Source organism: Lepisosteus platostomus, chromosome 15 (genome assembly GCF_059453375.1).
Source record: "Lepisosteus platostomus isolate fLepPlt1 chromosome 15, fLepPlt1.hap1, whole genome shotgun sequence".
NCBI lineage: Eukaryota > Metazoa > Chordata > Actinopteri > Semionotiformes > Lepisosteidae > Lepisosteus > Lepisosteus platostomus.
The window spans coordinates 19,186,750-19,210,173 of NC_142625.1; the positions used below are offsets into that span (position 1 = coordinate 19,186,750).

General features: G+C 38.5%; 2 protein-coding genes across 8 annotated transcripts; both read right to left on the reverse strand.

Moving 5' to 3' along the window:
- Positions 1-1,495: 1,495 nt before the first annotated feature.
- On the reverse strand, positions 1,496-8,636 carry rae1 (ribonucleic acid export 1). 3 transcript variants are annotated; one of them, XM_088608052.1, is made up of 13 exons: positions 8,564-8,636; positions 7,828-7,924; positions 7,487-7,591; positions 6,957-7,049; positions 6,527-6,613; positions 6,134-6,220; positions 5,673-5,744; positions 5,247-5,354; positions 4,749-4,855; positions 4,033-4,108; positions 3,275-3,469; positions 2,564-2,649; positions 1,496-1,832 (listed from the first exon to the last, which is right to left on the reverse strand). In XM_088608052.1, coding segments are annotated over exons 2-13 (1,107 nt in total). In that variant the 5' UTR covers positions 7,918-7,924; positions 8,564-8,636; the 3' UTR covers positions 1,496-1,831. The 3 variants fall into 3 exon arrangements, with proteins under 3 accessions (XP_088464178.1, XP_088464176.1, XP_088464177.1); XM_088608050.1 differs by lacking the exon at positions 1,496-1,832 and having other exon boundaries at positions 2,560-2,649; XM_088608051.1 differs by lacking the exon at positions 1,496-1,832 and having other exon boundaries at positions 2,560-2,649; positions 8,501-8,625.
- Positions 8,637-9,220: 584 nt separating this feature from the next.
- spo11 (SPO11 initiator of meiotic double stranded breaks) lies at positions 9,221-17,400 on the reverse strand. 5 transcript variants are annotated; one of them, XM_088608057.1, is made up of 15 exons: positions 16,884-17,390; positions 16,512-16,566; positions 15,660-15,789; positions 15,432-15,545; positions 14,462-14,550; positions 13,961-14,027; positions 13,558-13,666; positions 12,811-12,897; positions 12,389-12,425; positions 12,052-12,161; positions 11,736-11,835; positions 11,109-11,146; positions 10,867-10,943; positions 10,574-10,685; positions 9,221-10,274 (listed from the first exon to the last, which is right to left on the reverse strand). In XM_088608057.1, exons 3-15 carry the CDS (start codon positions 15,761-15,763, stop codon positions 10,155-10,157), a joined length of 1,164 nt encoding a protein of 387 aa, XP_088464183.1. In that variant the 5' UTR covers positions 15,764-15,789; positions 16,512-16,566; positions 16,884-17,390; the 3' UTR covers positions 9,221-10,154. The 5 variants fall into 5 exon arrangements, with proteins under 5 accessions (XP_088464183.1, XP_088464184.1, XP_088464182.1 ...); XM_088608058.1 differs by lacking the exon at positions 16,512-16,566 and having other exon boundaries at positions 12,052-12,119; positions 16,884-17,386; XM_088608056.1 differs by lacking the exon at positions 16,512-16,566 and having other exon boundaries at positions 16,884-17,386.
- Positions 17,401-23,424: the final 6,024 nt, after the last annotated feature.

Below are 23,424 nucleotides of genomic sequence, written 5' to 3' on the forward strand. Positions count from 1 at the left end.
TGTGCCCCATTAAACCTAACTGTATTTACACTTCAAGATCAAATGAATTCTCTATATAGCCATGCTTACATTGATAATTGTCACAAAACATACAAATACATTCGTGTATTCACTGCAATAATTACTAACCAGATCTCTGCCGACCATTAAAAGGATAAAGAATGAAAGGCATCAAAAATCCCCTGTGGAAAATGTAAACATTTGTGAAAAGAGAAACAAGGCACGCCCCCTGGTGGAAAGCTAACACAAGGAAAAAACAAAGAGTATTGTTAAGGCACAAAAAAGACTACTGAAAGCTTAAAACCTAAAAACAAACACTGAATATGATCTCTGCTGCAAACAGGCATGCTGGATGTCCCTTTATTATTGATCTTTAAATATTTCTAAAGTGTTTCATTATTTATACCTGAACACTATGAATATGAACACAGCAGAATCATTTGCAGACCACAAAGCATCACTGTATCAAGACAAAGTGATGATTTGAAAAATGAAAACATCTTGGTCGCTCATCATAAACCCATGGTACCATCTGGACAGAATATAGTGTATTTGAACTTCACTCATGTCCAATTAAAACTTAAATCAAACTAATTGCATATAATGCTCTTTAAAAATAAAACATGCAAGGATAAAACTTTTATGTGCTTGCTTAACAACATTTGAAGGCCGGGATCCCAATGGAATGTGAAATGAGGGATTGCAAAGAAAAAACAGGCTGCTGCTGTGGTGTTGGTAGACCGGTAGGTGGAACTGTTCCCCGTGAGCCAGAAAATCCAAATCAATGCCCTGGAATGGTGACAAGTGACTGCTGTAGAAGCTGCTTTCCTTCAGCTGAGACGTTAAACCAGGAACGAGTACTTGGACATGAGAGTTGTTTTGCCAGTACTGAGAAGAGTAGATTTTAAACTCAGCGCCCAGGCTAAACTTCACTGTTGACTTGCACGACGTAGCCACCCTTCCTACCCCCCTTTTGATTCAATACTCCAATATCTATTGCAGCTGCTGCGTGACACGCAGGTGTTTGGTTGCACTAGAGGTTGAAATGGGGTTCCCCTCCTACTGTGCGTATGTGAAGGGCTTTCGAATTAAAAGCATGATACAAATCAAAGCAATCCCTAGTATTATATACTAGCAATTACTCGTATATTTATGCATGATAGATGAGCTGGGTTTTTATAACATTAAACCTACTTAACTTGAAAGGTTTAAGTGCAAATTGATCGACTTCCTATTGACAACACGCAAGTAGATGGACTGGGTATCTTCTCCTCCTCAAAAAGATTTGAGTTGCTTAAGACATTGTTGGCTGTCTCTTCTCTTACAATAAACTGAGGACAGTATAATGGATTATTTGGTTGCTCTGATCATGAAGGTTTCAATATGCTTCTGTGCAAGAAAGATGGACAGAGTAAGGGTGTTTCTTCATGCCCTGTTCACACTACATATGGAGATTCTCCCCATTAAAAAAATGGACACTGTATTGGAAAAATAGTGAAGTGTGGAACATCCTTTTATTTTTTTATAGATCTGCACCTTAAACATGACTAAATCACAAATGAACAGCAAAACTGGAATCCAAAGTGAATTAAGATAACTTGCAGACAAAAACAAATCCCCCTGCTCTCCTGGTCCTCATGTGACCAAAGTAGTCACGCCCATGGCTTCAATGTGAGCAGAAGAGTTCTGCCAATTGGTCCGTTTATACACAATGCCCCACCCCTGGTCCAGGTGTAAGCCAATAGAGGTTTTCTTCTATATACATATTAAGGCAGGTCTTCCGTTTTCCAACCCTCTGGTGTTGCAGAATAGAAGTGACATAGCTGAAGAATCTGAAGACAGGAGGGGGAGCAAGGAGTCATTAGAGTATCCTGGTTTTTACAACAGATTTTATTTTGTGTATTCATAAGCGGGGAGGGAACATTCACACATCCGAAATCTATTTCTAAGGGTGTTAATATGATAAAACCTGTTCAAGCTATAAACATGATCATGGATACATCATTTTAAGTTTGATCTCAAGTTAAGAATTCTTGGGTAGAACCAGAGCTAAAGCTCATCTATCAACTGGTGTTGATAGATATATGTTTCTTACTTTCTGTAAGTAAGAATTCCACTGTACCAGTACATGTACCGGTTACATATGGCAATAAAGTTCAAGTTCAAGTGAGAATGACAGATTCTTATTTGACAAATGACTTATGTCCCCTTTTCAAGAAATGTACTCCCTTGAGGTACAAATCTATAAAAATGAACCCTTTTCACAGAGTTCTTCAGCAAAAACAGCAATCGAGGCAAAGTCTCAGTAGGTAGCTTTCACTATTTGTTGCAACACAGAATGAGCACAGAATGACTGTGCACCTCCTTGCACATTCCTACGTACAAACGGTGCTCTGTAGCATTTCATTTGCCACTAAGTTTCTACAACAACAAAGGGCCTCCCTGGGAGAAAAACCCCGTTCCTCTCTATCGGGCCCGCAGGGCGGCATCACAGGGCCTTGAAAGAAACAGACGGGGAAGGGCAGCCGACACCACGACCCTCACGGCTCCAGCCTATTCTCACCATTTCTTGTTCCGGGGTTTCAGCTCCTCAGCCGCATTGCGCAGGAAGATGTAGTTCTTCTTCTGAGAATTGTAGTACTCGTGCCCCTGGGGAATACATCAAATTCATTCTCCGTCAGCACGGGCACAATGCGCCTGCTTCCTCCCATCTGTGCTTGTAATCATTTTTTTTTCTTAATTCTCGGACAATAGTAACAAACTGTTCAACAAAAATCTCAAATGCATAATGCACATTATGATAAGTCACCTACATATTACATAGGAACAAGTAATAGGTTTATTCCATGCTGAAAAAAAGCGAAAACACATTTCGGCCGTGGAGCCTTCTTCAGCTGACACCTGAAGAAGGCTCCACGGCCGAAACGTTGTGTTCTCTCTCTTTTTTTCAGCATGGAATAAACCTATTACTTGTTCCTTTGCAGCCTACGCATGCTGACGCAGCTACCCACCTGAACTACTAAGTATTACATACATTTTAGAAAATATATTTAGCCCTGTCTACAATGGAAACCAATTACTTGAATTCCTTTAAAAGACTTCAGTCTTCTTTGAACTGTTTTTAAACCATCAATGAGGTGGCCAGTACCTTGGCATAAAAAAAAAAAGACTTGAGTTTGTACTTGAGGGACTTCTCGATTTTGCACCTTCAGGACTTGTTTCTACACTTCTGAATGGCCCTCTAGGGGTCTTGCCCTGCAGGCCCTGCCATTACCTTAGACCAGTCATAGCTGGAGGCATAAGCGAAGATGTTGCCGTTGCTGTTGAAGCAGCAGGCCGTGATGGGCTGGTCCAGCTGCTCCGAGGTCTTCAGCTTGGTCCGGGCGTCCTTGTCCCAGAAACTGAAGCGCCCATCAGACCCAACTGTAGCCAAAGTCCCATGCACAGGGTGGAAGGAGATCGCGTTAACCTGTTGAAGAAAAACGCCTCTATAGAAAAACAGGCCGGAACTATTTTAGGGATAAAGACACCTTGTTTGTTTTTGTGGTGTTATCTGTTGCCACAGGGAGTGGGAAAATGTAGACAACGTTAAATTTATCATATATCTTAAGCTGTTTCCTCGACCCCTCTTTGTCCTTGCACTCACAGAGAACATCATTGGATTTTATTTTTAAAATATATTATTGCTTATTTTCAAGCTCTTTGCATTGTAAAATGCCCTTTGGGGAATATTTCCCATTTTCTTAACATCCACATATAAATGGATATAAGTAAAGGAAGGGTCAATTCTTTGTCGTATAGAACGATTTACTGACTAAAATTTTCAAATTAAAATGTGATAACTATAACGGGGTAAGTGCAGTATTTTCCAATTCAAGATAAACACCATCCACTGAAATCTAGTTCTCCTCTCCTGAAAAACCCATTACCACAAAGCTTTGATATCATCTGACACTTTTGTCTGAAACGTCACTCTGCACTGAAATATGGTTAAATATTCTCTTGCTCTTGGAAAAGCTCAGACATACTTACAGCATAAATATCTTGTGGTGTAGAGGTGTTAGTTCCATTGGACCTGTGACACTTGAAGGTGAAGTTGTCCTTGGCTCTACAACACAGGAAAATCTTACATCCTTTCAGATCTTAAACACCCAACCACTAGTTTCACATTACTACTGAATGTCAAGTGTAGCCACTTGAAACACTACACAAAGTCAGGTGTGCTACATTGAGCCTACTGTATATGAACAATATAAAGCATAAGATTGACAGTTTCAGTCTTTTCTTTCATCTTCACAAAAGTGCTTTAACAAGAAACTGAAAGCAAATCCAATGCAGACGTTTAAGCAATGTATAGGTATGTTCAATAGTAATATTTAAGAAAAGCAAAAATACTAACACCTTCATGTACTGAAGACGGACTAATGAAAGTAATTAAAGTCCCACCTCCACCTCATGGAAGCAGCCAAATGGGCTGAGCAAAGCCAGTTTCAAACAAGAAAATGTAACCAGACTCTTAACCTCCCTTTAGATTAAGAAAATATCGAAGACCAATGTGATACGGACGATCCTTAAACTGAACAACAAACTGCAGAGATTTCTCAACTTTAGCTCATGTCCATCCATATCTATAGGCTATTATTTTACATGCAAGAAAAAAAAATGTAAACAAAAAAAAAAAACAGGCCATTTGCATTTAAGAACATTGTTGCCACACTGGTTCCAGCTAAACCGAGTGGGATACCTACGGGTTTGGGGGGTTGATGTAGTGAATGGCCACTCTCCCCTCGATACTCCCTAAGGCAAATCCAGTGGGCTTATTCTGCTTGTCCTTAAAAATGGCAACACAGCGATGCTGGGGAAGAACAGCAAAGGACAAGTCATGATTCACCAGGGCCTCAGGGAATGAGCAGTGTTCCAGGGTATTAATCCTCTTTAATTAAGAAAGCAATGTAAATCAACCAAAGAGAAGTGCCAAATTGCTGGTGTGCTTCTACAGCGATCAATTGAAATGGGCTGAGGAGCTGAGATAATGCAGTTACTCAGCTATAATCACCAGGAGAATAACTTCTTTTCATGGTGATCAAGGAAAACAATTATTTAACCAAGGTGAAATAGTTTTTATGACAAAAAATGGGAAATTATTTTCACGATTAATAACTTAACTGCTGCTTGACACCTATGAACAGTTTAAAAAGCCAAGACACGCCTTTGCAGTTTTGCTCTCCACAGAGAAAGCAGGTTACCTGGTGCTTCAGCGGAGATTCTATCCTGCGGAATTCCGAGGGCTGGTTCTCTAGCTGGTAGACAATCAGTCCTCGCTCGGCTGTGGCTACCACTGCCATCGGATAAATCTGCATGGGACAAAACAGAATCTCCTAAAACCCCCATCACCCCAGCTCGAACATCAGCTTTTCATTAAGCTTGAGTAGTTGTAACAGGACTGTCAATATTTCCCAAATAACTAGCCCACAGCATCTAATTTTTTAATTTCCATGATACCATACTCTGGTACTAAAGAATTGTAATCATTATTATGTTTATGCTGTACACAATCTATGATATGCCTATAGACAAATAGGCCATTTTAATAGTGTTGGGTAAATGCTGTGAGCATCAGCAGGAACATATGTAATGCAGTCGACCCAAAGGTTTATTTTGAAGGTCCTCACCACATCAGCACAGTAGCATCTCTCTGGCAGCTGCAGAGACATCACTGGGTTTGGAGAGCGGGTGTCCCAGAACTGACAGAGGGAATGGTAACACTATAATCTTTAGAAACAATCAATACACAAGACTGCACAGGTATGTTCAAATGAAGTCATTATTTTAAAAAACAAAACAATTTTGAGGTTGCTAGTGATAACAAAAATTATTGTATTTTATAATTACATCCAATCTGCAGAAGTCATAAAGGAACAATTGTAATTATCTAGTTATATACAATACATGCATGGTGACTAAGTCTTACAATACATAGAGGAGGGACAATTAACAGCAGAGCACAAGTTAAAGATGGTATCATAACTTCATTTTCCAACCACTGAATTACACTGTTATACTCTATACGAGATGAAAATGATTATTAAGTACATGTTAAAAACAAATCAACTTTTGCTACTAATGTTGTTACCTTTAAAGTCTTGTCCCAGCTTCCGGTCATGACACAGCTGTAGTTAGGAGCTTTTATCCAGTGGACAGTTCTGATTGGGGCATCGTGCTGAAATACATAGTCATGTAGCAAGTCTCACAGATAAGAAACTTTGGCTAAAAGTTAAAGATTAAGCAAACCTGAACAATGCTTAACAATTATTTCAGTGTTTTTATAACAAAATCAGAATTTGTGATGCAGAATTTTTCAGCAAACTATTTCCTTTAATGATAAGAAACATTTATGAAAGTTTAATTTTGCACACACAACATTTTTAAAAAAGGTGAGTATTTATCTATATTCTAAATGTACCATTTTTACATGTTTATATTTATGAGCCCCAAACAGTACATCAAAAAATGAATCAGTACTTACCTGGGCTATTTGCATTGCCTGGTTGCTATTAAGATCCCACATTTTTGCAGTTTTGTCACATGAAGCAGTGAAAACTTTGCTCCCATCCTAAAACACACAAAGCCATATAAACGTCTGAGGGCAAAAGACTTCAGTGTGCTACCAACCGAGATGGATCTAGAGCTGCTCATTCCTGTAATGACCCAATAAAGTTGTGCTCTCTAAAGTACTAAAAATATCAGTGTTTGGGATACAAGCTCTTTCACAAGGATGAGAGAAAAACACAAAAAGGTGCAATGACTTAGTGAAGCCCCTTTGTGCAGTTACCTGGCCCCTGAAAGTTTAGATAGATAGACATCTGATTGGGATTTTCAAACTGCTCTACAAAATTAAAATAAGCTACGCACCAAAGCATCTCTAACAGAAACCCAGAAAATGCATCAAGACGTACATCACTCCAGCAGATGTCCAGCACTGGGCCTGTGTGCGTCTGCTGTGCCTTTGGGACAGTCTGTCCATTATCCTGCACCTCCCAGCAGCGCACCTGTGCAACACAAGGTACGGGTCAGGGGCATAAAGGGTGACATTAAATCAGGTAAATGACTCCAAAACAAACAGAAGCAGGTACAAATTTCAATCAAAGTGTCTCGCAAAAGAGGGAAACGAAATTCATTTCAATCAATGGATATCTAACGAGAAACTTTACATACTTCATAACACGGGGGTGGACAGTCCTTGTTGTGGTGGGTCAGTGTATCAGCAGGTGTGCATTCCGTGTCAGCTCTTAACGCCAAGCTAGCTGGTTACAGGATTAAACGGACCATTTTACAGCTTCTCCCAGCTCCCCAGGTGCTCTTGCTTTAAAGAGGCCTTGAAAGCCTGCAGACGCCCGGCCCCTCCAAGCCCAGAACTGCCTTCATGTGGTCACTTAATTGCCCACCATTTCCCATTACTGGACTCCCAACACCACCTGCTACTCACATCATTGGCCCAGGATCCTCCAATCAGGAAGTTTCCCGGCATGGTAGGCGGGCTGAAGGCCAGGCAGCTGATGCTGTCATCAGGAGGAGACGTCACTTCAACATCCTGAAACCAATAGCATTTCAATTACTTCTAATAGTCTTTCAGCTGCTTTCAGTTTTTTTTTAAAGCAAGGTGGGTCTTGCCTTTTAAAATTCGCGAAATGTAACGATTCTGGTATTGCGGTTCTGAAAGCAGAAACATGGTTTTACGCCAACAATGACCCTTCCTCCTCCATCCGCTCAGAGCGAGACGCATCTACTTCTAAGCACAAGGCTGCCGATTTTAACTCCAGCTCTTACCTTCATGGGGTTGTGGCTGTCGGTAGTGGCGCTGCCAAACACGCTGGTGCCCCCTGATCCGAAACTAGAACTTGTCCCGAACAGACTCATTGTAGTTCTAAACAGGAAAAGATTGAATAATTTCCACAAACAGGTCTTTGCTTATTACCTCTTGTACATTGGCACTGAACAAGCAAGCTACTACTTGTTCATCTGAAAACAGATACGCTTAAGCACTGGAAGAGGGACTTTCTAGAAACTGAACTGCATATCCGGTCAGCGGTCTTACAGTCATGCTCTGCAACCTAGGTCGAACGATTCCATTTCATTTTGTCCTTATTTTTAAACGTTGTATACTACCACTTTACTTTCTGAAAATCAGCAGAATGACATAATCAGTTTACTACCAACATAACCCTTTATGTACTGAGCCATAAACATGAGGCATTTTATTTTACACCATTACTCCAGCTACTATTCTCCATAACAAAGGTCTCAAACCGTAGAACGTCTTAAAGTTTGAGATACGTAATCGAGATTATAAATACTTTGCAATCGTTCTTGCTTTTCTTAATATCAGAACACGCAGGCTACCTTCTCCATCCACTACTACACACTAGGAAGCTCCATCACAAACGGATTTCCTATAAACCTCTTTAATTAACACAATAACTACTAGCTACAAGCTCTTTACCTGTTTCATTTAAAAAAATATATCGTATTTATCACAGCCCTAAAAAAGCAATTGTAAACCGACCTAGACTGGGGAATTCGCCGCCACTCCACTGCCTTTCGCTGCTTCAGCGCACTGTAATTACGTCACCGGCCTACGGAAACGTAAGTGGGCCAAACTACACGTTATATTCCTGCAGTGATTCTATCGTTCACATGACGCCTTACACCTTACATTCAGCTCAATTAATGGTCTTAATGTATTGATCTGAATTGAAACTAGTGGAACTAAAATGAGTTTTGTCTAATAGGTAATTATATTTGAACAGATATGACTGAGTATGGTAAAATATAATATTTTATCATATAGTGGACATAAACATTTTATTTGGTAAAACCAGAAGCTTTTCTGTTATTGTGAAACAGGTACACTAATGGTACGCGCTTTATTGTAAATATGCAAAGGAACAAGTAATAGGTTTATTCCATGTTGAAAAAAAGAAGAAAGAGAACACAACGTTTCGGCCGTGGAGCCTTCTTGTACCCACCTGAACTTATTGTAAATATATTCTGTAAACTTGCCGAATCCCTCATGTTATTTTTTAAAGAAAAACATAAAGTCTTTCAAATAGTGGCATTCAATCACGAAACTACACCACTCTTGTGGTATATTGATTTACTCTCACATGACGTATTTCTGCATTTTTATAATAATGTTTTCTTGAACAATGACAGCGCACAGTTTGTTTGCGTTTGCATTTATTTCCACGTCAATAACATCAACAACATAAATTCCCGGAATGGGAACTGGCTAGTTACAAAATATCCATTCTACAATAAAACAAGTAAAACTATAGGGGCAGTTGCAACAAATATTTAAAATTAGTTACAAATACTGCTCTACACTGTGCTCGTTACCTTTCGACAATAGGAAGGAATTCATACGTGTTCCAGACTTCTGAGCTCTTCAAATCCACTGTCTTCTTCTCTTCTATTGACTTTTTATGGTGTAACAAACTGCTTTATCAGATCTAGAAAATCAACTACCACACTTTCTGTCAGCTTTGACAGACTGTGCATTATACCCATGAATAGTATATTTCATGACTTGATATATTATTGTTCTGATGAATGGAATTTTATAATGAAATTATAAGCATACATTATGTTAATTTATTACATTTACATTTAATAAATGTTAATCTCAGAAATGTCATTTGAATATTTGCATAGATACATTTCATTTATTGTTGACGCTATACTTCATCACATTCAGTTTTGTAATACGATGTCATGGAAATGGTTTGTTTGAATATTGTGATGACTGAAGAACATCTTAAATAGGTACTAAACATGAGCATCATCTCATCCCCAGCTCCAAAGTTCAATATAACTGGAATTTAACGAGTTCACACCCATGGATTATGCCTTTTTAGGAACCATTGAGGCTAGTTTGGACGTACTCTCAAAGCATATTAACGTTGAAAGTTTGCAGCAACTGAACCATTGTCTATAAAGGCATGAATAAAAAAAACAGTATTTAAAACAACTGGTCACAGATTTCTGCTTCTTCTAATGTATTCAACAGAAAAACATTCCCTTGAAAGGGTTAAAACTACAATTTATCTGGATGTTGACTGCAATGCTGAGCAAGTCCAGAAGGCGGCAGTTAGAGATCATATCCATCCTCCATAGCGCAGTTTATTTGGCAGGTACACACGAGTAAGGTAATCTGGAGCAATTGATGTCAAACACTGGATTTCTGCTTTCTGCTGCCATTTCAGCATCAGTTCTATCTGCAAGAGAACAAGTTATATCCCATGATACATCAGAGTGGAATTCAGAAATTATACAAAAAGAAATCTAGTCAAATGGTATGTTCTTTATTCTCTCTGTCATTGCTTTACATGCTATATGCCAATATGAAGAATTTTTCAATCTGTTCTTCATTTCAACATTAAGTTTTTGTTTTCATTCCTTCTTATAACTTCTCATCTGCAGCCCATTATGTTGATTAGTACCAGGTACATTTAACTTGCCAGTGCTTCACTGTTAGAGATATCCAGACAGTGTTTAACCATTTCTACAGCCTTACCTCTTTTTTCCAAAGGGGTTGAGAGTTAAAGTAGGGTCGTTTCTGAAGACTTTGAAGTTTGCTATGATCCCGTTTTGTAAAAGGAATTAAAGCATCTTTGGGAACATTCAGTCTGCAACAGATATGGAATGATATTTTATCCATCTTTTAGCAGTATTAGTCATGTTAATAACAGTAATAGTTAAGATGCTGTACAGCTGGGGAAAACATCAGGAGTTTTTTATATTCCACAAATAAATCGTATCAAAATAATTCAAGGTAATCCCAAAAATGTTAACATAGACCTAGATGACCTTTCAATATCAGATGGAAGGAGGCCCAGCCACATCACTGCAGGAACAGTCAGATTGTGCGCGTCGAATGACATAGACTAGTGAATAAAAGTCACACACACAAATACACTATAATTAGAAAGCAATCAGTATTTCACTTTCGCTTCAAAAAAATGTAGCAAGAAAATATAATATACATTACAGTGTGAAGTAGTTTTTTGAAGGATAAAAAGTGACTATTAAATGCATTGAAATAAGCTTACCACTGATCCATATTTATAAATGCACATGATTTCAATACCTAGGAGAATCAAGATATTAAAGTCTGTATTATTAACTTGTTACTGTCTGTAAACTCTACCGAATACTTTCCATTAAATATATTAACATCTGTCCAGTATCAGGACATATCCATATATGAAACTATAACAATATAACTATATCTTAAAGCTGTAAGCATTGTTCGGGTGACTGAAATTGTATATCTGTTAAACATAAACCAGACTTTGCCTGTGGACTCAATAGTTCCTAAAAAAATTCTAACCAGCAATTCTGCTTATAAGGTACTTTACAATAGCCTCATTCTATTTTCTATGGTGTAATAAATCAATACATACCATTAGCAACTACTAATTTAGGCAATTATTTTTTATCAGTTTTAAACACTTCTTGTTAGGTTGGTAACAAAAACAAGATAAACCAACTGTAACTTTATACAATATAATTATATATTTATATAACTTTCAACACTTCTATAACATCAGTTCATGCTAGTAAATTGGTCAATTCTGTTTTGAAATAAGTTGGAAACTGATTTCTTCCCATCTAGATTTTTGTTTCTTTGGAGGTACCGAAGAAGCCACAATTACACAAAGAAAGTGATAGAGTACCATGTGGATCTGCATCCACCAGTGCAAATATAGGAATGCACAGAGAATCCCACAGCCTCCTCACCATCAGCCTGCTATTTACATCCGGGACTCCTTTACCCTGAAAGTGTGACAACAGTCAGGAAAAGCATCTTTCAACATATCTGCACATAACACATAACATGGGGTTATTTTCAGCATAATGCATTCATATAATTAAAATCGTAGTTTACTTTTCCAATACATTTTATTTCCACATTTGTAAAATGTATCACCCAATTTCTTTCCCAACTTTCTACGCTGGCAATTACATTATTTTTTTAAGATAAAGACTCACTGTGATCATGATACATGGAGCCAGTTTGGTACAGAACTCATCATCCAACAGCCTTTGGAAAGTTGCGTCTTTTTCCACAATCAAGACAAATTTCGCAGTGGAAACAAAATCTGATTATTAAGGTTAGCTGCATGTGCTTTTAAGAGATAGCTGTTGTTTGATCTAATACTACATTATTATTTTCAAATAATTTGACCACTTCAAATTATATAATCAAAATAAAAATTATATACACACTTTCTAGGAGAAAAAAAACTAATTTGTTTTATAAACAGTAACAGATATGCACAAAGATTACAAACATTTTTCTCTAACATTTTGCAAAAGTAAAGGATACTTTTTATACCACAAACATTGGAAGAAACCAGGACTGCCTAAACAAACAGAGACAGAAATCAGTTTTTAAGACAATATCATGCATAAAGCTTTATTTCAATATTCACACAAAATGTAACTGAAAAGTAATAAAATCTGAATACAAAATCTTGCAGTTTTTTACTTTTAAAACATTACACAAAATCATTGGTTGTGAGTTGAGCGTGGAATTAATTAAAAATTAGTCCAAGTATTTAGAATTAGTTCAAATACATTGCATAACATGCTGCCTAAAAGTTCAGAGATCTTTACATCTATTCCCTGTAACATTTATCATTAGCGAATAATCTGAATTATTTTTTATGCATAGTGATACCAACGGTAGTCACAGATAAAGCTCAGTGCTATAAATGTGGTACTGTACCTGCCTGCTGTCTCACATACCATGGAGCCAGAGTCACAATTCACCTTAGTGCCATCTTCCTCTGTGTAGCACAGATCACCTGCAATGAAGCCTTTGGAAGATGCAAGCTAGAAAGCATTTACAAAGAAAAACCAAGGCCAAAATACAGTTAGGCTATTGTAAGTAGTATCACTTTCAGATTTATTTTAGCACTTTTTAGGGCTGGTTTCATACACTCAGATTATCCCTACTCCCAGACCAACTTGCTTATATTACCATTAAATAGTACATGGTTAGTCCTAATAACGTTTCGTGAAATCAGTCCAAACTTTTTATCTTAAAAAAGTGCAGAAATAGAGACTTTGTTTAAATAAAGGACAATTGTTTATGTTTTGTTAGTAAAAAACACATGTGGAAATTTAATGTCCATTTGCTTAATCACTAGAACATGTCTAATGAGTACGAGAAGCACATTTTAAACAGAACTTGCACTGTTCATTTGTTTCAAATCTATCTGGAAGGTAATCTAAATGGTTTTCAATGAAAATGAAGGGTTTACATTTTATATACTGTTTCTTAATGATCCAACTTCACGTAACAAAAGGATTAAAACAATTAAGAAAGATAAAGATAAAGTACTGTTAGCAATTAAGAAACAAAAATATACATGAAAGATTAATCAATATGTTTTTGCCACAAAATTAACTTTTGCATTCAACAGCAAGGGATATTAGCAGCGTCTTTGTTGTATGAATTGAAAAGCATGTGACATCATCAAAATCACTCACCACGTGTAGATTCCTGCGTGGAACCCTGAGCATACAGGAAATGTCATCCACTATGAGGTCCACTGTCCTCTGACTTCCAAACAGCTGGGTGTCATTGTAATAGATGTCCCTAAGTAAATGAGGCAGACATTGTTTGCAATATTCACTTTAAAATATTTAAAAGGAGACCCCTTTTATCAAGAGTTCTTTCTTTAAAAAACTGTGATGAGATGTAAAACTGATAATGCTTCAAACTGCTGTGACAACACACAGAGTGATGGTCAATTACAGGATTAGAAGAGAATGGGAACAAACAGGAAGAAGAAAGATATGATGTATATTACTGAAATGTTAATTCATTCATCAGTATTAAACTGGAATACAATAGATGAAGGGCTGTAAGCAACATGAAAAATTGCATCACCTTTTCGTAGCATATGAATTGCTTTGCACCATCTTGTAGATTACAGACAGTACCTTCAGGGTTGTAGCTACAAAACAGTAAAATTGATTATTTGTAATATTTTTAATACTTTTATTTTAGTAACATAGGTTACTGAAAAATATTTTGAAATGGAGATTGATTGAATAAAGAATATGTTTTTAAATCTTAGCAAATGTGATTTAATAAACTCTACTCAGACTCTTATAATCATTTGAATAGCAGTTAAATATATTTATGACATTTAACTTTAAATTTATTTATGTCAAAGTTTAAATCTTAAACTTGACATGTTACATACACACTGACTCTTTAAAATATAAAAACAAGAAATAAAAAAGAAAATAAGCACACTGCAGTACTGATTAGTTGCAGTGCAAATACATATCTGCACTGCAACTAATCAGCGCTATGAGAAGTCACCTTTAAAGGCGCTATATAAAATAAAGTTTATTATTATTATATCTAAATAAGCATAGTTACCAAATCTGGTCACCGATCTTGAGCAATCACTTCTGATTGTACTGACAGTGTAGTCTGAAGCTGCATGCAGACCAATATCATCTTCAAACCTTCATCAACACAGGAAAGACCACCAATCAGATGTTTGAAACCAGAAAACATCATTGTAATAATGTAATGTGAGTCAGTAAGAATGAAGCCAAACCCATAGATGCCACTAGTAACTCAAATCCATAAATTCTTAATTTTTAAGAACTCTTTAAATCTATTCCTTCTCAAACACAATATTCCAAAAGCAGAACAGAATGTTTGATGTGGATTTATCCTTAGGAATAGAGAGTCTTATCATGATAGATCTTCACAGGATGCACAACACAAAGCATTTTATAGCTTTGATTTTCTTTTATGTCCATCATCAAAACTGCACCTTTCTAGAACGGAACTTATTTCATCTTCAAGGCTTAGGGCTATGTACTTCAATTCCAATAAGCTGTTTTATGTATTTCTTTAAAACCTTTTATGTCTGTTATTGTCTAACTCTAGATATTCTTTTCAAACTATATATATACATCAGCTAAGAGCTCAAAAGTAGTATTAAAAATATTTTTTTAATGATTTGCATTCTGTGCAAAGTGATTATATGAATAGTCTACCACCAAACATTTAAAGATAATACGGGTCTTCTACAAATGAAAAGACCATTTATATCTTAACCTATGCACTTGATGTATTTTCATTTTACCCACTGTGCAGAAACCTTCCATCTACAAAATAATAATCAGCTATATAATAATTACTTGGTTAATTGACTAAGTATAAGAATATATTGAATAAACTTGATTTATTTAATCATATAGACTTGTTATGGGATAAAAATATTTGCCTTTTTAATATGTTAAGAATTTGGCCTTGCAAACAAATAAAAAACTCATAAAAACCATTGTGATTTTCTCTAAGCAATTAAACCTGGCATATTACATTCAACTCATACCTGATGTTGGACCAGCAGGATCTGTTCAGAACAGTCAAGGTTGGTGCCTCACTTTTAGACAGACTGGTTAGTATTGCCTCTATCACATTTTCAATGCGGGCCAGAACAATTTCACTAGGAACAAAAAATGATGTCTTCCTGAAATGTACTTTGGTGAAGATAAAGAAGCAGGCGACAGTTTAAATGTTATATTTTTAAAAGATGTTGAATTGAAGTGGTTTCATGTACCTTGTAAACTCCTCATCTCCATCACGTAGCAAGGAATCACTGGGTCCATGATTTTGTACTAATAAGGCCCGAAGCCTGTCAACCTCAATAAACTGTTCAGACATTCACACGTCCAAAATGTGAACATAAACTAGAAAAAAAATTAGTGCAATGCAGAATTAAACTCAATCAATAGAGAATACAACCAATGGGGCTTGCATATACATCTGTAATTGTGTTTTCAACTCTTAAAAAGTGAAAATGGAAATTGGTGTCAACCCTGTACCAACTTCTGAGTTTTAGAACTGTACTCATTCAGGCATGTTGCCTGCATGTTGAAATGTAAGCAACTGGACTTCTGCAGAAGGAAAAAAATAAACATACTTTGTGTCAAATTATGGTAGATTAACATTCCCTTGAGTGGGTTTCCATCAATTTATCAACTAGTAAGAACAATTTACTCAAAAACAATTTGAGGAGCGGAATATTCTGGGTGCTGAAGTTGTTGAAAACAGTACTCTTGAAGTCAGATATTTTTAACACTCAGGAATGACTGAAGAAACAAATTAAAGGAAAGTCTAAGCAAGCAAGCAGACTGATTCAGTCATCAATTAGCACTGGACATTTAGCGCTTTGCTTGAATGAAGAGAAGCAGACACCATGTTTCTCCGGGATCAGGGGTGGGAACCACTGGGATATGCTCTTCAGCATTGCCTAATTAACCTGCCAGCAACATTCCAGACAGGGATCAAATTCACAACCCAGGGGCTGTGACACACACACACCTCCACCCAACACATACAACTGAAAGACACAGAGCAACGTGAAATCAAATACATGTATCAATTCGTTTTGAGAAACAAGTCCATATACATGGATTTGCGATTCAGTGGGACTTGATCAACTGCGTCGTGGGTTGACACAGCTGCTGAACACAGAGGGTAAAAAAGCGTTAGGCAAACTCGGGAACCCCCAAGACAATGCGTAAAATCGTACCTTCTGCTGGGTTAAACGTTTTACTTTAATATTACAGAAAGGTCACTGTTCGTCGAGCAGCCCACAAACATGTTCATACTGAATTTCACGACTACCGCTTTCGTTTTACTTATTTTGTTCTATACAAGACAGATTTCTTGCCATTGTTCCTGCACAATAATACAACAGGCCCATATACCTTACTAATGTTATATCGTGGTATTACTTGCACTGGACTCCGCGACACAATATCAATAAGTCCAGACTAACCTCGGCAAAGGGAAGGTGTTGTGAACCTTTCTGCGCTGAACTGACTGAGGCGCAAAAGGCGAAGGGAATGTCAGCCGTTCGCGTCAATTCCTGCCGAGGATTTTTTTTTTTGGTAAATGCCTTAAAACAAGTAGTACAAACTCTTGGGAGAGAAAAAGTGTAGGAAGTGTGTGCAAAGACAACAGTAACCAACGCGACCGAGCCGCTACGGCGTGACGCCTGGGCACGCGCACATCTAACCGTAGCGGGGGGCTGAGATCTGCACGTGGCGGGGACTTCGAACGATTGTCTCTTGCCTGGGGTATAGCTCGTGTTTTTCCGTGTGCAAAATACGGTTTTCCTCATTTTCAATGTTATATGTACGTATTATATGTGCGCTTGTGTTTGTGTGCTTATCAGCTGCACCTGCTAGCGGTTTACTCAGGCTAAGTAAGGCTAGCGCACAAAGCTTTCCGCAATCTGCATTGATGCGAGATCCATAGCCTGTCTTTATCTTAGGACTTATTTTGCTGTCGGTATTTCCACTACTAAACCATTATTCTGAATAAATACTAAGTCTGTATCATTGTGTATTATTTATAGTAAATCGGGAAAGATTTTGACATAACTTGACAGTAGTTTCCTCGTTTACCTGGAAAGAGTTTTCCTTAAGGAAGGTGTAGCTTATCATGTTTAAATCCCTTTGTAATGTGAACATTTAGTCCTCGTTGGCAAGCATTCCATTGTTTGCATGCAAAGTGTAAAAGAAGAAGCACAAGTCCCTTCGTGAATTGTTGGACCCGACGCATTTTTGCGCCTCCGTGATTCTTGGGGGGATGACTGAATTCCCTGGGTAGCGCAAACATTGCTTGCAAAACAATGATCTGGGTCCCAGTCCAGCCGCAACACCCAAATAATTCTTAGCAGTATTTGTACACGACAGTGGATGAGTACAAGGCCTTCTGCGATGCATTTTAAATGTTTTATTATGTGTACGTGCAACCACACAACATCCCAGTTTATTGAATTATACAATACAATTTAACATCTATCCATCCGGTTCTAAACCTCAAGAGCCGGGGAGACCTTCTTGTGTCGTTTGAGTGCACCAGTGCTCACAATAATGCCGTCCAAATGCGCTTAGCATTCCAGAACGTCTCACGGTTCAGACCTAAATGAAAACAGAACCAGAACTTGGCAAGTATAGTCTCAATTTCTGATGCCCTGTTGAGATGAACGCAAGATAAAATGGTGCCTCTCCTTTAGTTGTCGCGACACGATTCTGTTTTTATGAGAGTCTGAAGTCAAAGTACAGGGATTACGTAGAGCCGTGATATAATTAATAAAAAGGACTAATACAAACTGTCGTCTTTTGTAAATATGTATACTTTTTAATTTTTTTTACATATTTATGTCATAATACCAGTTTTACAAATTAGTTACAGTATATCGAGGTATGCGAACAATTATTTTTACCGCATGTGGGACCAATGTTTTCATAGCACAAGTTTATCTCAGATTGTCTGCAGAATCTGTTATCTGAATCATCGTTAATGTGTTTGAATATTCGCTGAAGTTAAGAAACAAAACTGCGCACTATTTAAATCTCTCTTAGCTTTCGATCTTACCCCAAACACGGAAACGGGTATTTCAGGAGAATTTCAACACCTATGACACCCATTTAGAGCTTAATCGGTATTAAGCAATAGACAGTAAAAGCTACAGTCTATCGTGGCCGGTAAAAGGCAGGGTCACGCTATTTTGTAACGCCCGCTGGGATACCGGTTGCGAAGTGGCCTTGGAGAAGTGGGGCAACAGGGGATAATAATAATAATAATAATAATAATAATAATAATAATAATAATAATAATAATAATTGCTTACACTTATATAGCGCTTTTCTGGACACTCCGCTCAAAGCGCTTTACAGGTAATGGGGATCCCCTCCACCACCACCAATGTGCAGCCCCACACAACAGCAGGGATGTGAGACGAACAGCAGAGCTTTGAGTGAACTGAACAGCGATTAACTGCACGTCCTCGCATCCATCTCCTGCTGCTGATCTCCCTTAGTGCTTTGTGCTGAGCAGTTCTACCGTTTCCAAAAAGAACGGGCTCGCTCGCTGTAAAGGTCGATTCATTAGTGACAAAGGGAGACCTGTCTGCCTTTTTTCAAAAGTGAGTTTGCACATGACATGTTTCAGAGCTGTGTGCCCCAGGCCCTTCGGCTGTTAACACCTCATTGTGCCACATTGGGCACATTAGCGCCTCCCGTGGCATCAACGCTCTCTGTAAAAGCAATCGTTTGCCGACTCCGGAAGACACTCATAAATGGCCGGCGCAGCGCTGCTTGACGATTCTTGATCAAACGTTTTCCAATGAGACCACATTAAAAGACATTAAAAGAGGAGGGAGGAGCAATAGGCCACCCGAGAAGGCACGTTATGCAAAACAAGAGAAGCAGTTAGTATCACAGAGCTTAACTGTCACCGAAAGTCAATTGATAAAAACGAGTTCTTTATTCCATGTCAAAAGTAGAACAATGATAGTCTAGAAGGGGGCAGAGTTATGTCCTGTCCAAACACAAAGGGTTAAATAAATAGGAGAGGTGGAGGGGTGAAGATGAGAACACGTGTAAAAAACCCATAGCTTAATGGCTTGTGTGGATGGTATGGCGTGCTAGCAGCAGACTGCAGAGCCCGAGACACGTGAGGGTGTATCTGGTGTGTAATTTTCAGTCAAGACTTCCTTTCCTCCACCGTCCCCCACTCCCAGCAGCTGCCTTTGAATCTCCAACATGTTTGTTTTCTGTGAAACACAAAGTGACAGCACTGTCGTCCCACAGATCAGGAAACAGCTATAATTCTTAAAATATGTCATAACTGCTTCTAATTAGAGTGTATTTACAGCCGGCAGGCCTGGAGTCTGCTGCGCGCTCTCCACTTCACCTACTTCAGCTCCTCCGTTGTGCCTGGCTCTTGCCCTGAGATGCCCAAAGTGAGCTCAGCCTCTTCATAGCCCTATTTTTAAAGCAGAAGGTTGGTTTTCATTTGCAGCAAGCAGCTGAGTGGCAGTACGAGACAGCTTGGGAAGGGAAAGGATAGGAACCAAGTCCTGCTTGTGACACATAAAGAGAGGAAACCCTCCTGCGTGAATCCCAAGCCTTTGCCTATATGGGGAGTGTACAGGTAGAATTATGCACTTACTAACGTAAGCTGAGTAGCACGTCTAACAATAAAAAAATCTGGCCTATATTTCTCTGAAGGCACATAAAAATGTCTTTTTGTTTATAAAAAAAACAAAAAGGCCTTTGCCCCAATCTGATCTCTATTATTTAAGAAAAACAATTGCTTTAAAAATATAGACACCCCACCTTTTAATTATTATTATTATTATTATTACCCAATGCCAAAACAAGCATGAAGGCAAAGTGCTACCATATAGCTTTCCATTCATAACATCCTTAATCTGTAAAAGGCCATAACATCTGGGGCGATTGAGATAAACAGGATCCCTTCTGCTTTGGGGATGGTGAGAGATCTTGGCAGATGTGGAGTGTTAACCTGGAAAGACAGAGAGCGCTGAGTCATGTGCTTGTCTCGGGATATGCATTTTCACTGGGCAATGGGAGAGGGCAAAGGGTCAGGAACACAGGGCTAACAACTGCAGGTGAGTGGGATTAGCTTCAGTCAGAAGCCCAAAGAAAAAGAAATAGAGATCTGTTAGACTAATCCTGACAAATGGAAAACAGAACAACAGCCTAACCCCCTCTGCTTCCCATCTGCTATTGCAAAATGCAGCTTCCTTTGGTGTGGTATTGTTAAAGGCAATCGAGCAGTAGTCTGTGAAAGAGGGTGACAGAACATATGAGGGCTGTGAAGACAGTTCAGAATCACAACTTTTCTCACCAGCTAAAAGAATAAATAAAAAATGTAGATACCATAAGGCTCTAATTTTACTGCAGTTGGATGCAGTATTTTGTAGACTGTAAATATGGTTAATACACAGTCATTCTTTGTCTCTTTGGAAAGAAATGAATCAGATAAATGATGTACTTTAACATCGAAGTGGAAATGCCACCATTAAAGGTCAGATTGTTCAATATTGTTCATTGCTGTGGCAGACGTTTGTAACAGACACACTACTTCACTTTCCAATATTGCCCTGACAAGGTGGGTTCGACCGAACAGCAAGATCACAGGGTCACTTGCTTTTGTGTCCAGACCGTCATAGTTTAGAATTGACAGACAGCAGCAAAAACATGACAAAAGCAACAGTTAAATAAAGATCCAACCATTTTCCCACATTATCTAACACAGGGTCAGGGAGGAGAAAGATTTTAACCCAGCAAGCAACTGGCACCAGACAGGATACACCCTGGACAGGACACACACACTCACACCAGGGCCAGCTTTTTCCCAGAAGCCAATTAACCTATCATTATGTCTTTGGACTGTGGGAGGAAACTGGAGTACAGGGAGAAAACCCATGCAAACATGGGGAGAACATGCAAACTCCAGACAGATGGCTCCCCAGGAATTGAGCCCAGTGCTCCCGCACTGTGAGGAAGCCACGCTAACCACTCTGCCACCCAATACACAATACTCCAAAAAAGATCTTTGCAGAAAGTTAAATGAGATTAAAAATGCAGTTTAACACATGAAAAATAGTTTACACTTGTTAATCTGTCTTTACTTTGCACTAGAACAGCTGCATTTCATATGTCTTCAGAACACGAAAGTGCCAAATGCTAATTCAGACATTTGCAATCACTCAGTTTCACCTGGTTAGATGTCTGAGAGTCAGGTCTTTGGAGCTGTGGAGCAAGCTCTGTGTGAAAATCTAGACAGAAAAGAATTTGACCTTTGACTCCACATCACGTAATTTAAAGGTCAGTTTACCTTGAAAAAAATACTTTTACTGTATGCTCTGCAGAACTGCCTGCTGTGCCTTCCTTCCAGTCTTCAAAGGAGCACAGACCTTGGTATTTAAGAAATGAATGAAATAAATATTAATTTGACCTCTGTCAGTTACTAGATCTGAGGTCAAATGTCCAAAGGTAGCCGTCTTTTATGGATGAAGGAATGGAACTCTATCTCCTTCTGTCTGCAAGACCAAAGTAATACACATGGGGCTGTTTTGTACTGCAGTTTGGCTTTGCATGAACTGTTGTCAAGCTGTAACCTGCAGGCTACATGTCTGTTTCAGCAAGCCTCTGAGATAGGCGATTGGGAGGAATCCTCCGTGCTGGTGTGTTGGAGATTGCTGCTTTGACAGCCTGTCTTGTGTGGGCGAGTGAATGTTAAGATCTACAGATGAAGATCTGGACACAACAAAACAATATCTGAAAAACAACCAATCCCCATTTTCCAAAGAAGGGCTCAGGAACTTTTTATGTACATTTGAGGGGGCTGTAAATGGGCCAGGAAGGGTGGGAGCCAGCGTTTTGAGTGTATTTAAATTCTGAGATGCTGTATTTTAGTGATGGGTTTGGAGGACTGTTCAGTGCTCACGACAGAGAGGTGAGTGGGTTCGAGTTGAAGTGAGTTCGAATATAGAGGATCCTCCAGGACTAAGAGATACAGGTCCAGCTAAATTACTTAACATCTTTACACAATTGTTAGTGTCATAAACAAGACTTTCTGTGAGTGGAAAAAAAGGAATTTCACAGCTCTTTCAAAACCTACCATGGTTAGCTTAAAGGTCTTCAGAGGTTGCCTGTGGCACTTTGCATTTTTATTGCTTGTAATGTTTTCGGCAAGAGATGGTGTAAATGTGCTTTGTATTCTGGCCACCTTGCTAATGTGAGACACCGATCTTTCCCCTGTTCTCAATTAACATGACAACTTCATTGGGATGCTATTGACCACTGGAGGGCTTGACTAATAACTCATTCACCACAGGGTAAGGAGGGGTATGGGCATCTTAGACTACTGTGATAACAGACACTGTATTTAAATGTGAGGCAAATGTGTTCACCTCTTCTGACAAAATAAAATCCGTGTGTACACGTACAGTGCCTTGCGAAAGTATTCGGCCCCCTTGAACTTTTCAACCTTTTGCCACATTTCAGGCTTCAAACATAAAGATATAATTTTTTTATTTTATGTGAAGAATCACCAACAAGTGGGACACAATTGTGAAGTGGAACGAAATCTATTGGATTTTTGAAACTTTTTTAACTAATAAAAAAATGAAAAGTGGGGCGTGCAAAATTATTCGGCCCCCTTGCGTTAATACTTTGTAGAGCCACCTTTTGCTGCGATTACAGCTGCAAGTCGCTTGGGGTATGTCTCTATCAGTTTTGCACATCGAGAGACTGAAATTCTTGCCCATTCTTCCTTGCAAAACAGCTCGAGCTCAGTGAGGTTGGATGGAGAGCGTTTGTGAACAGCAGTTTTCAGCTCTTTCCACAGATTCTCGATTGGATTCAGGTCTGGACTTTGACTTGGCCATTCAAACACCTGGATACGTTTATTTGTGAACCATTCCTTTGTAGATTTTGCTGTATGTTTGGGATCATTGTCTTGTTGGAAGATAAATCTCCGTCCCAGTTTCAGGC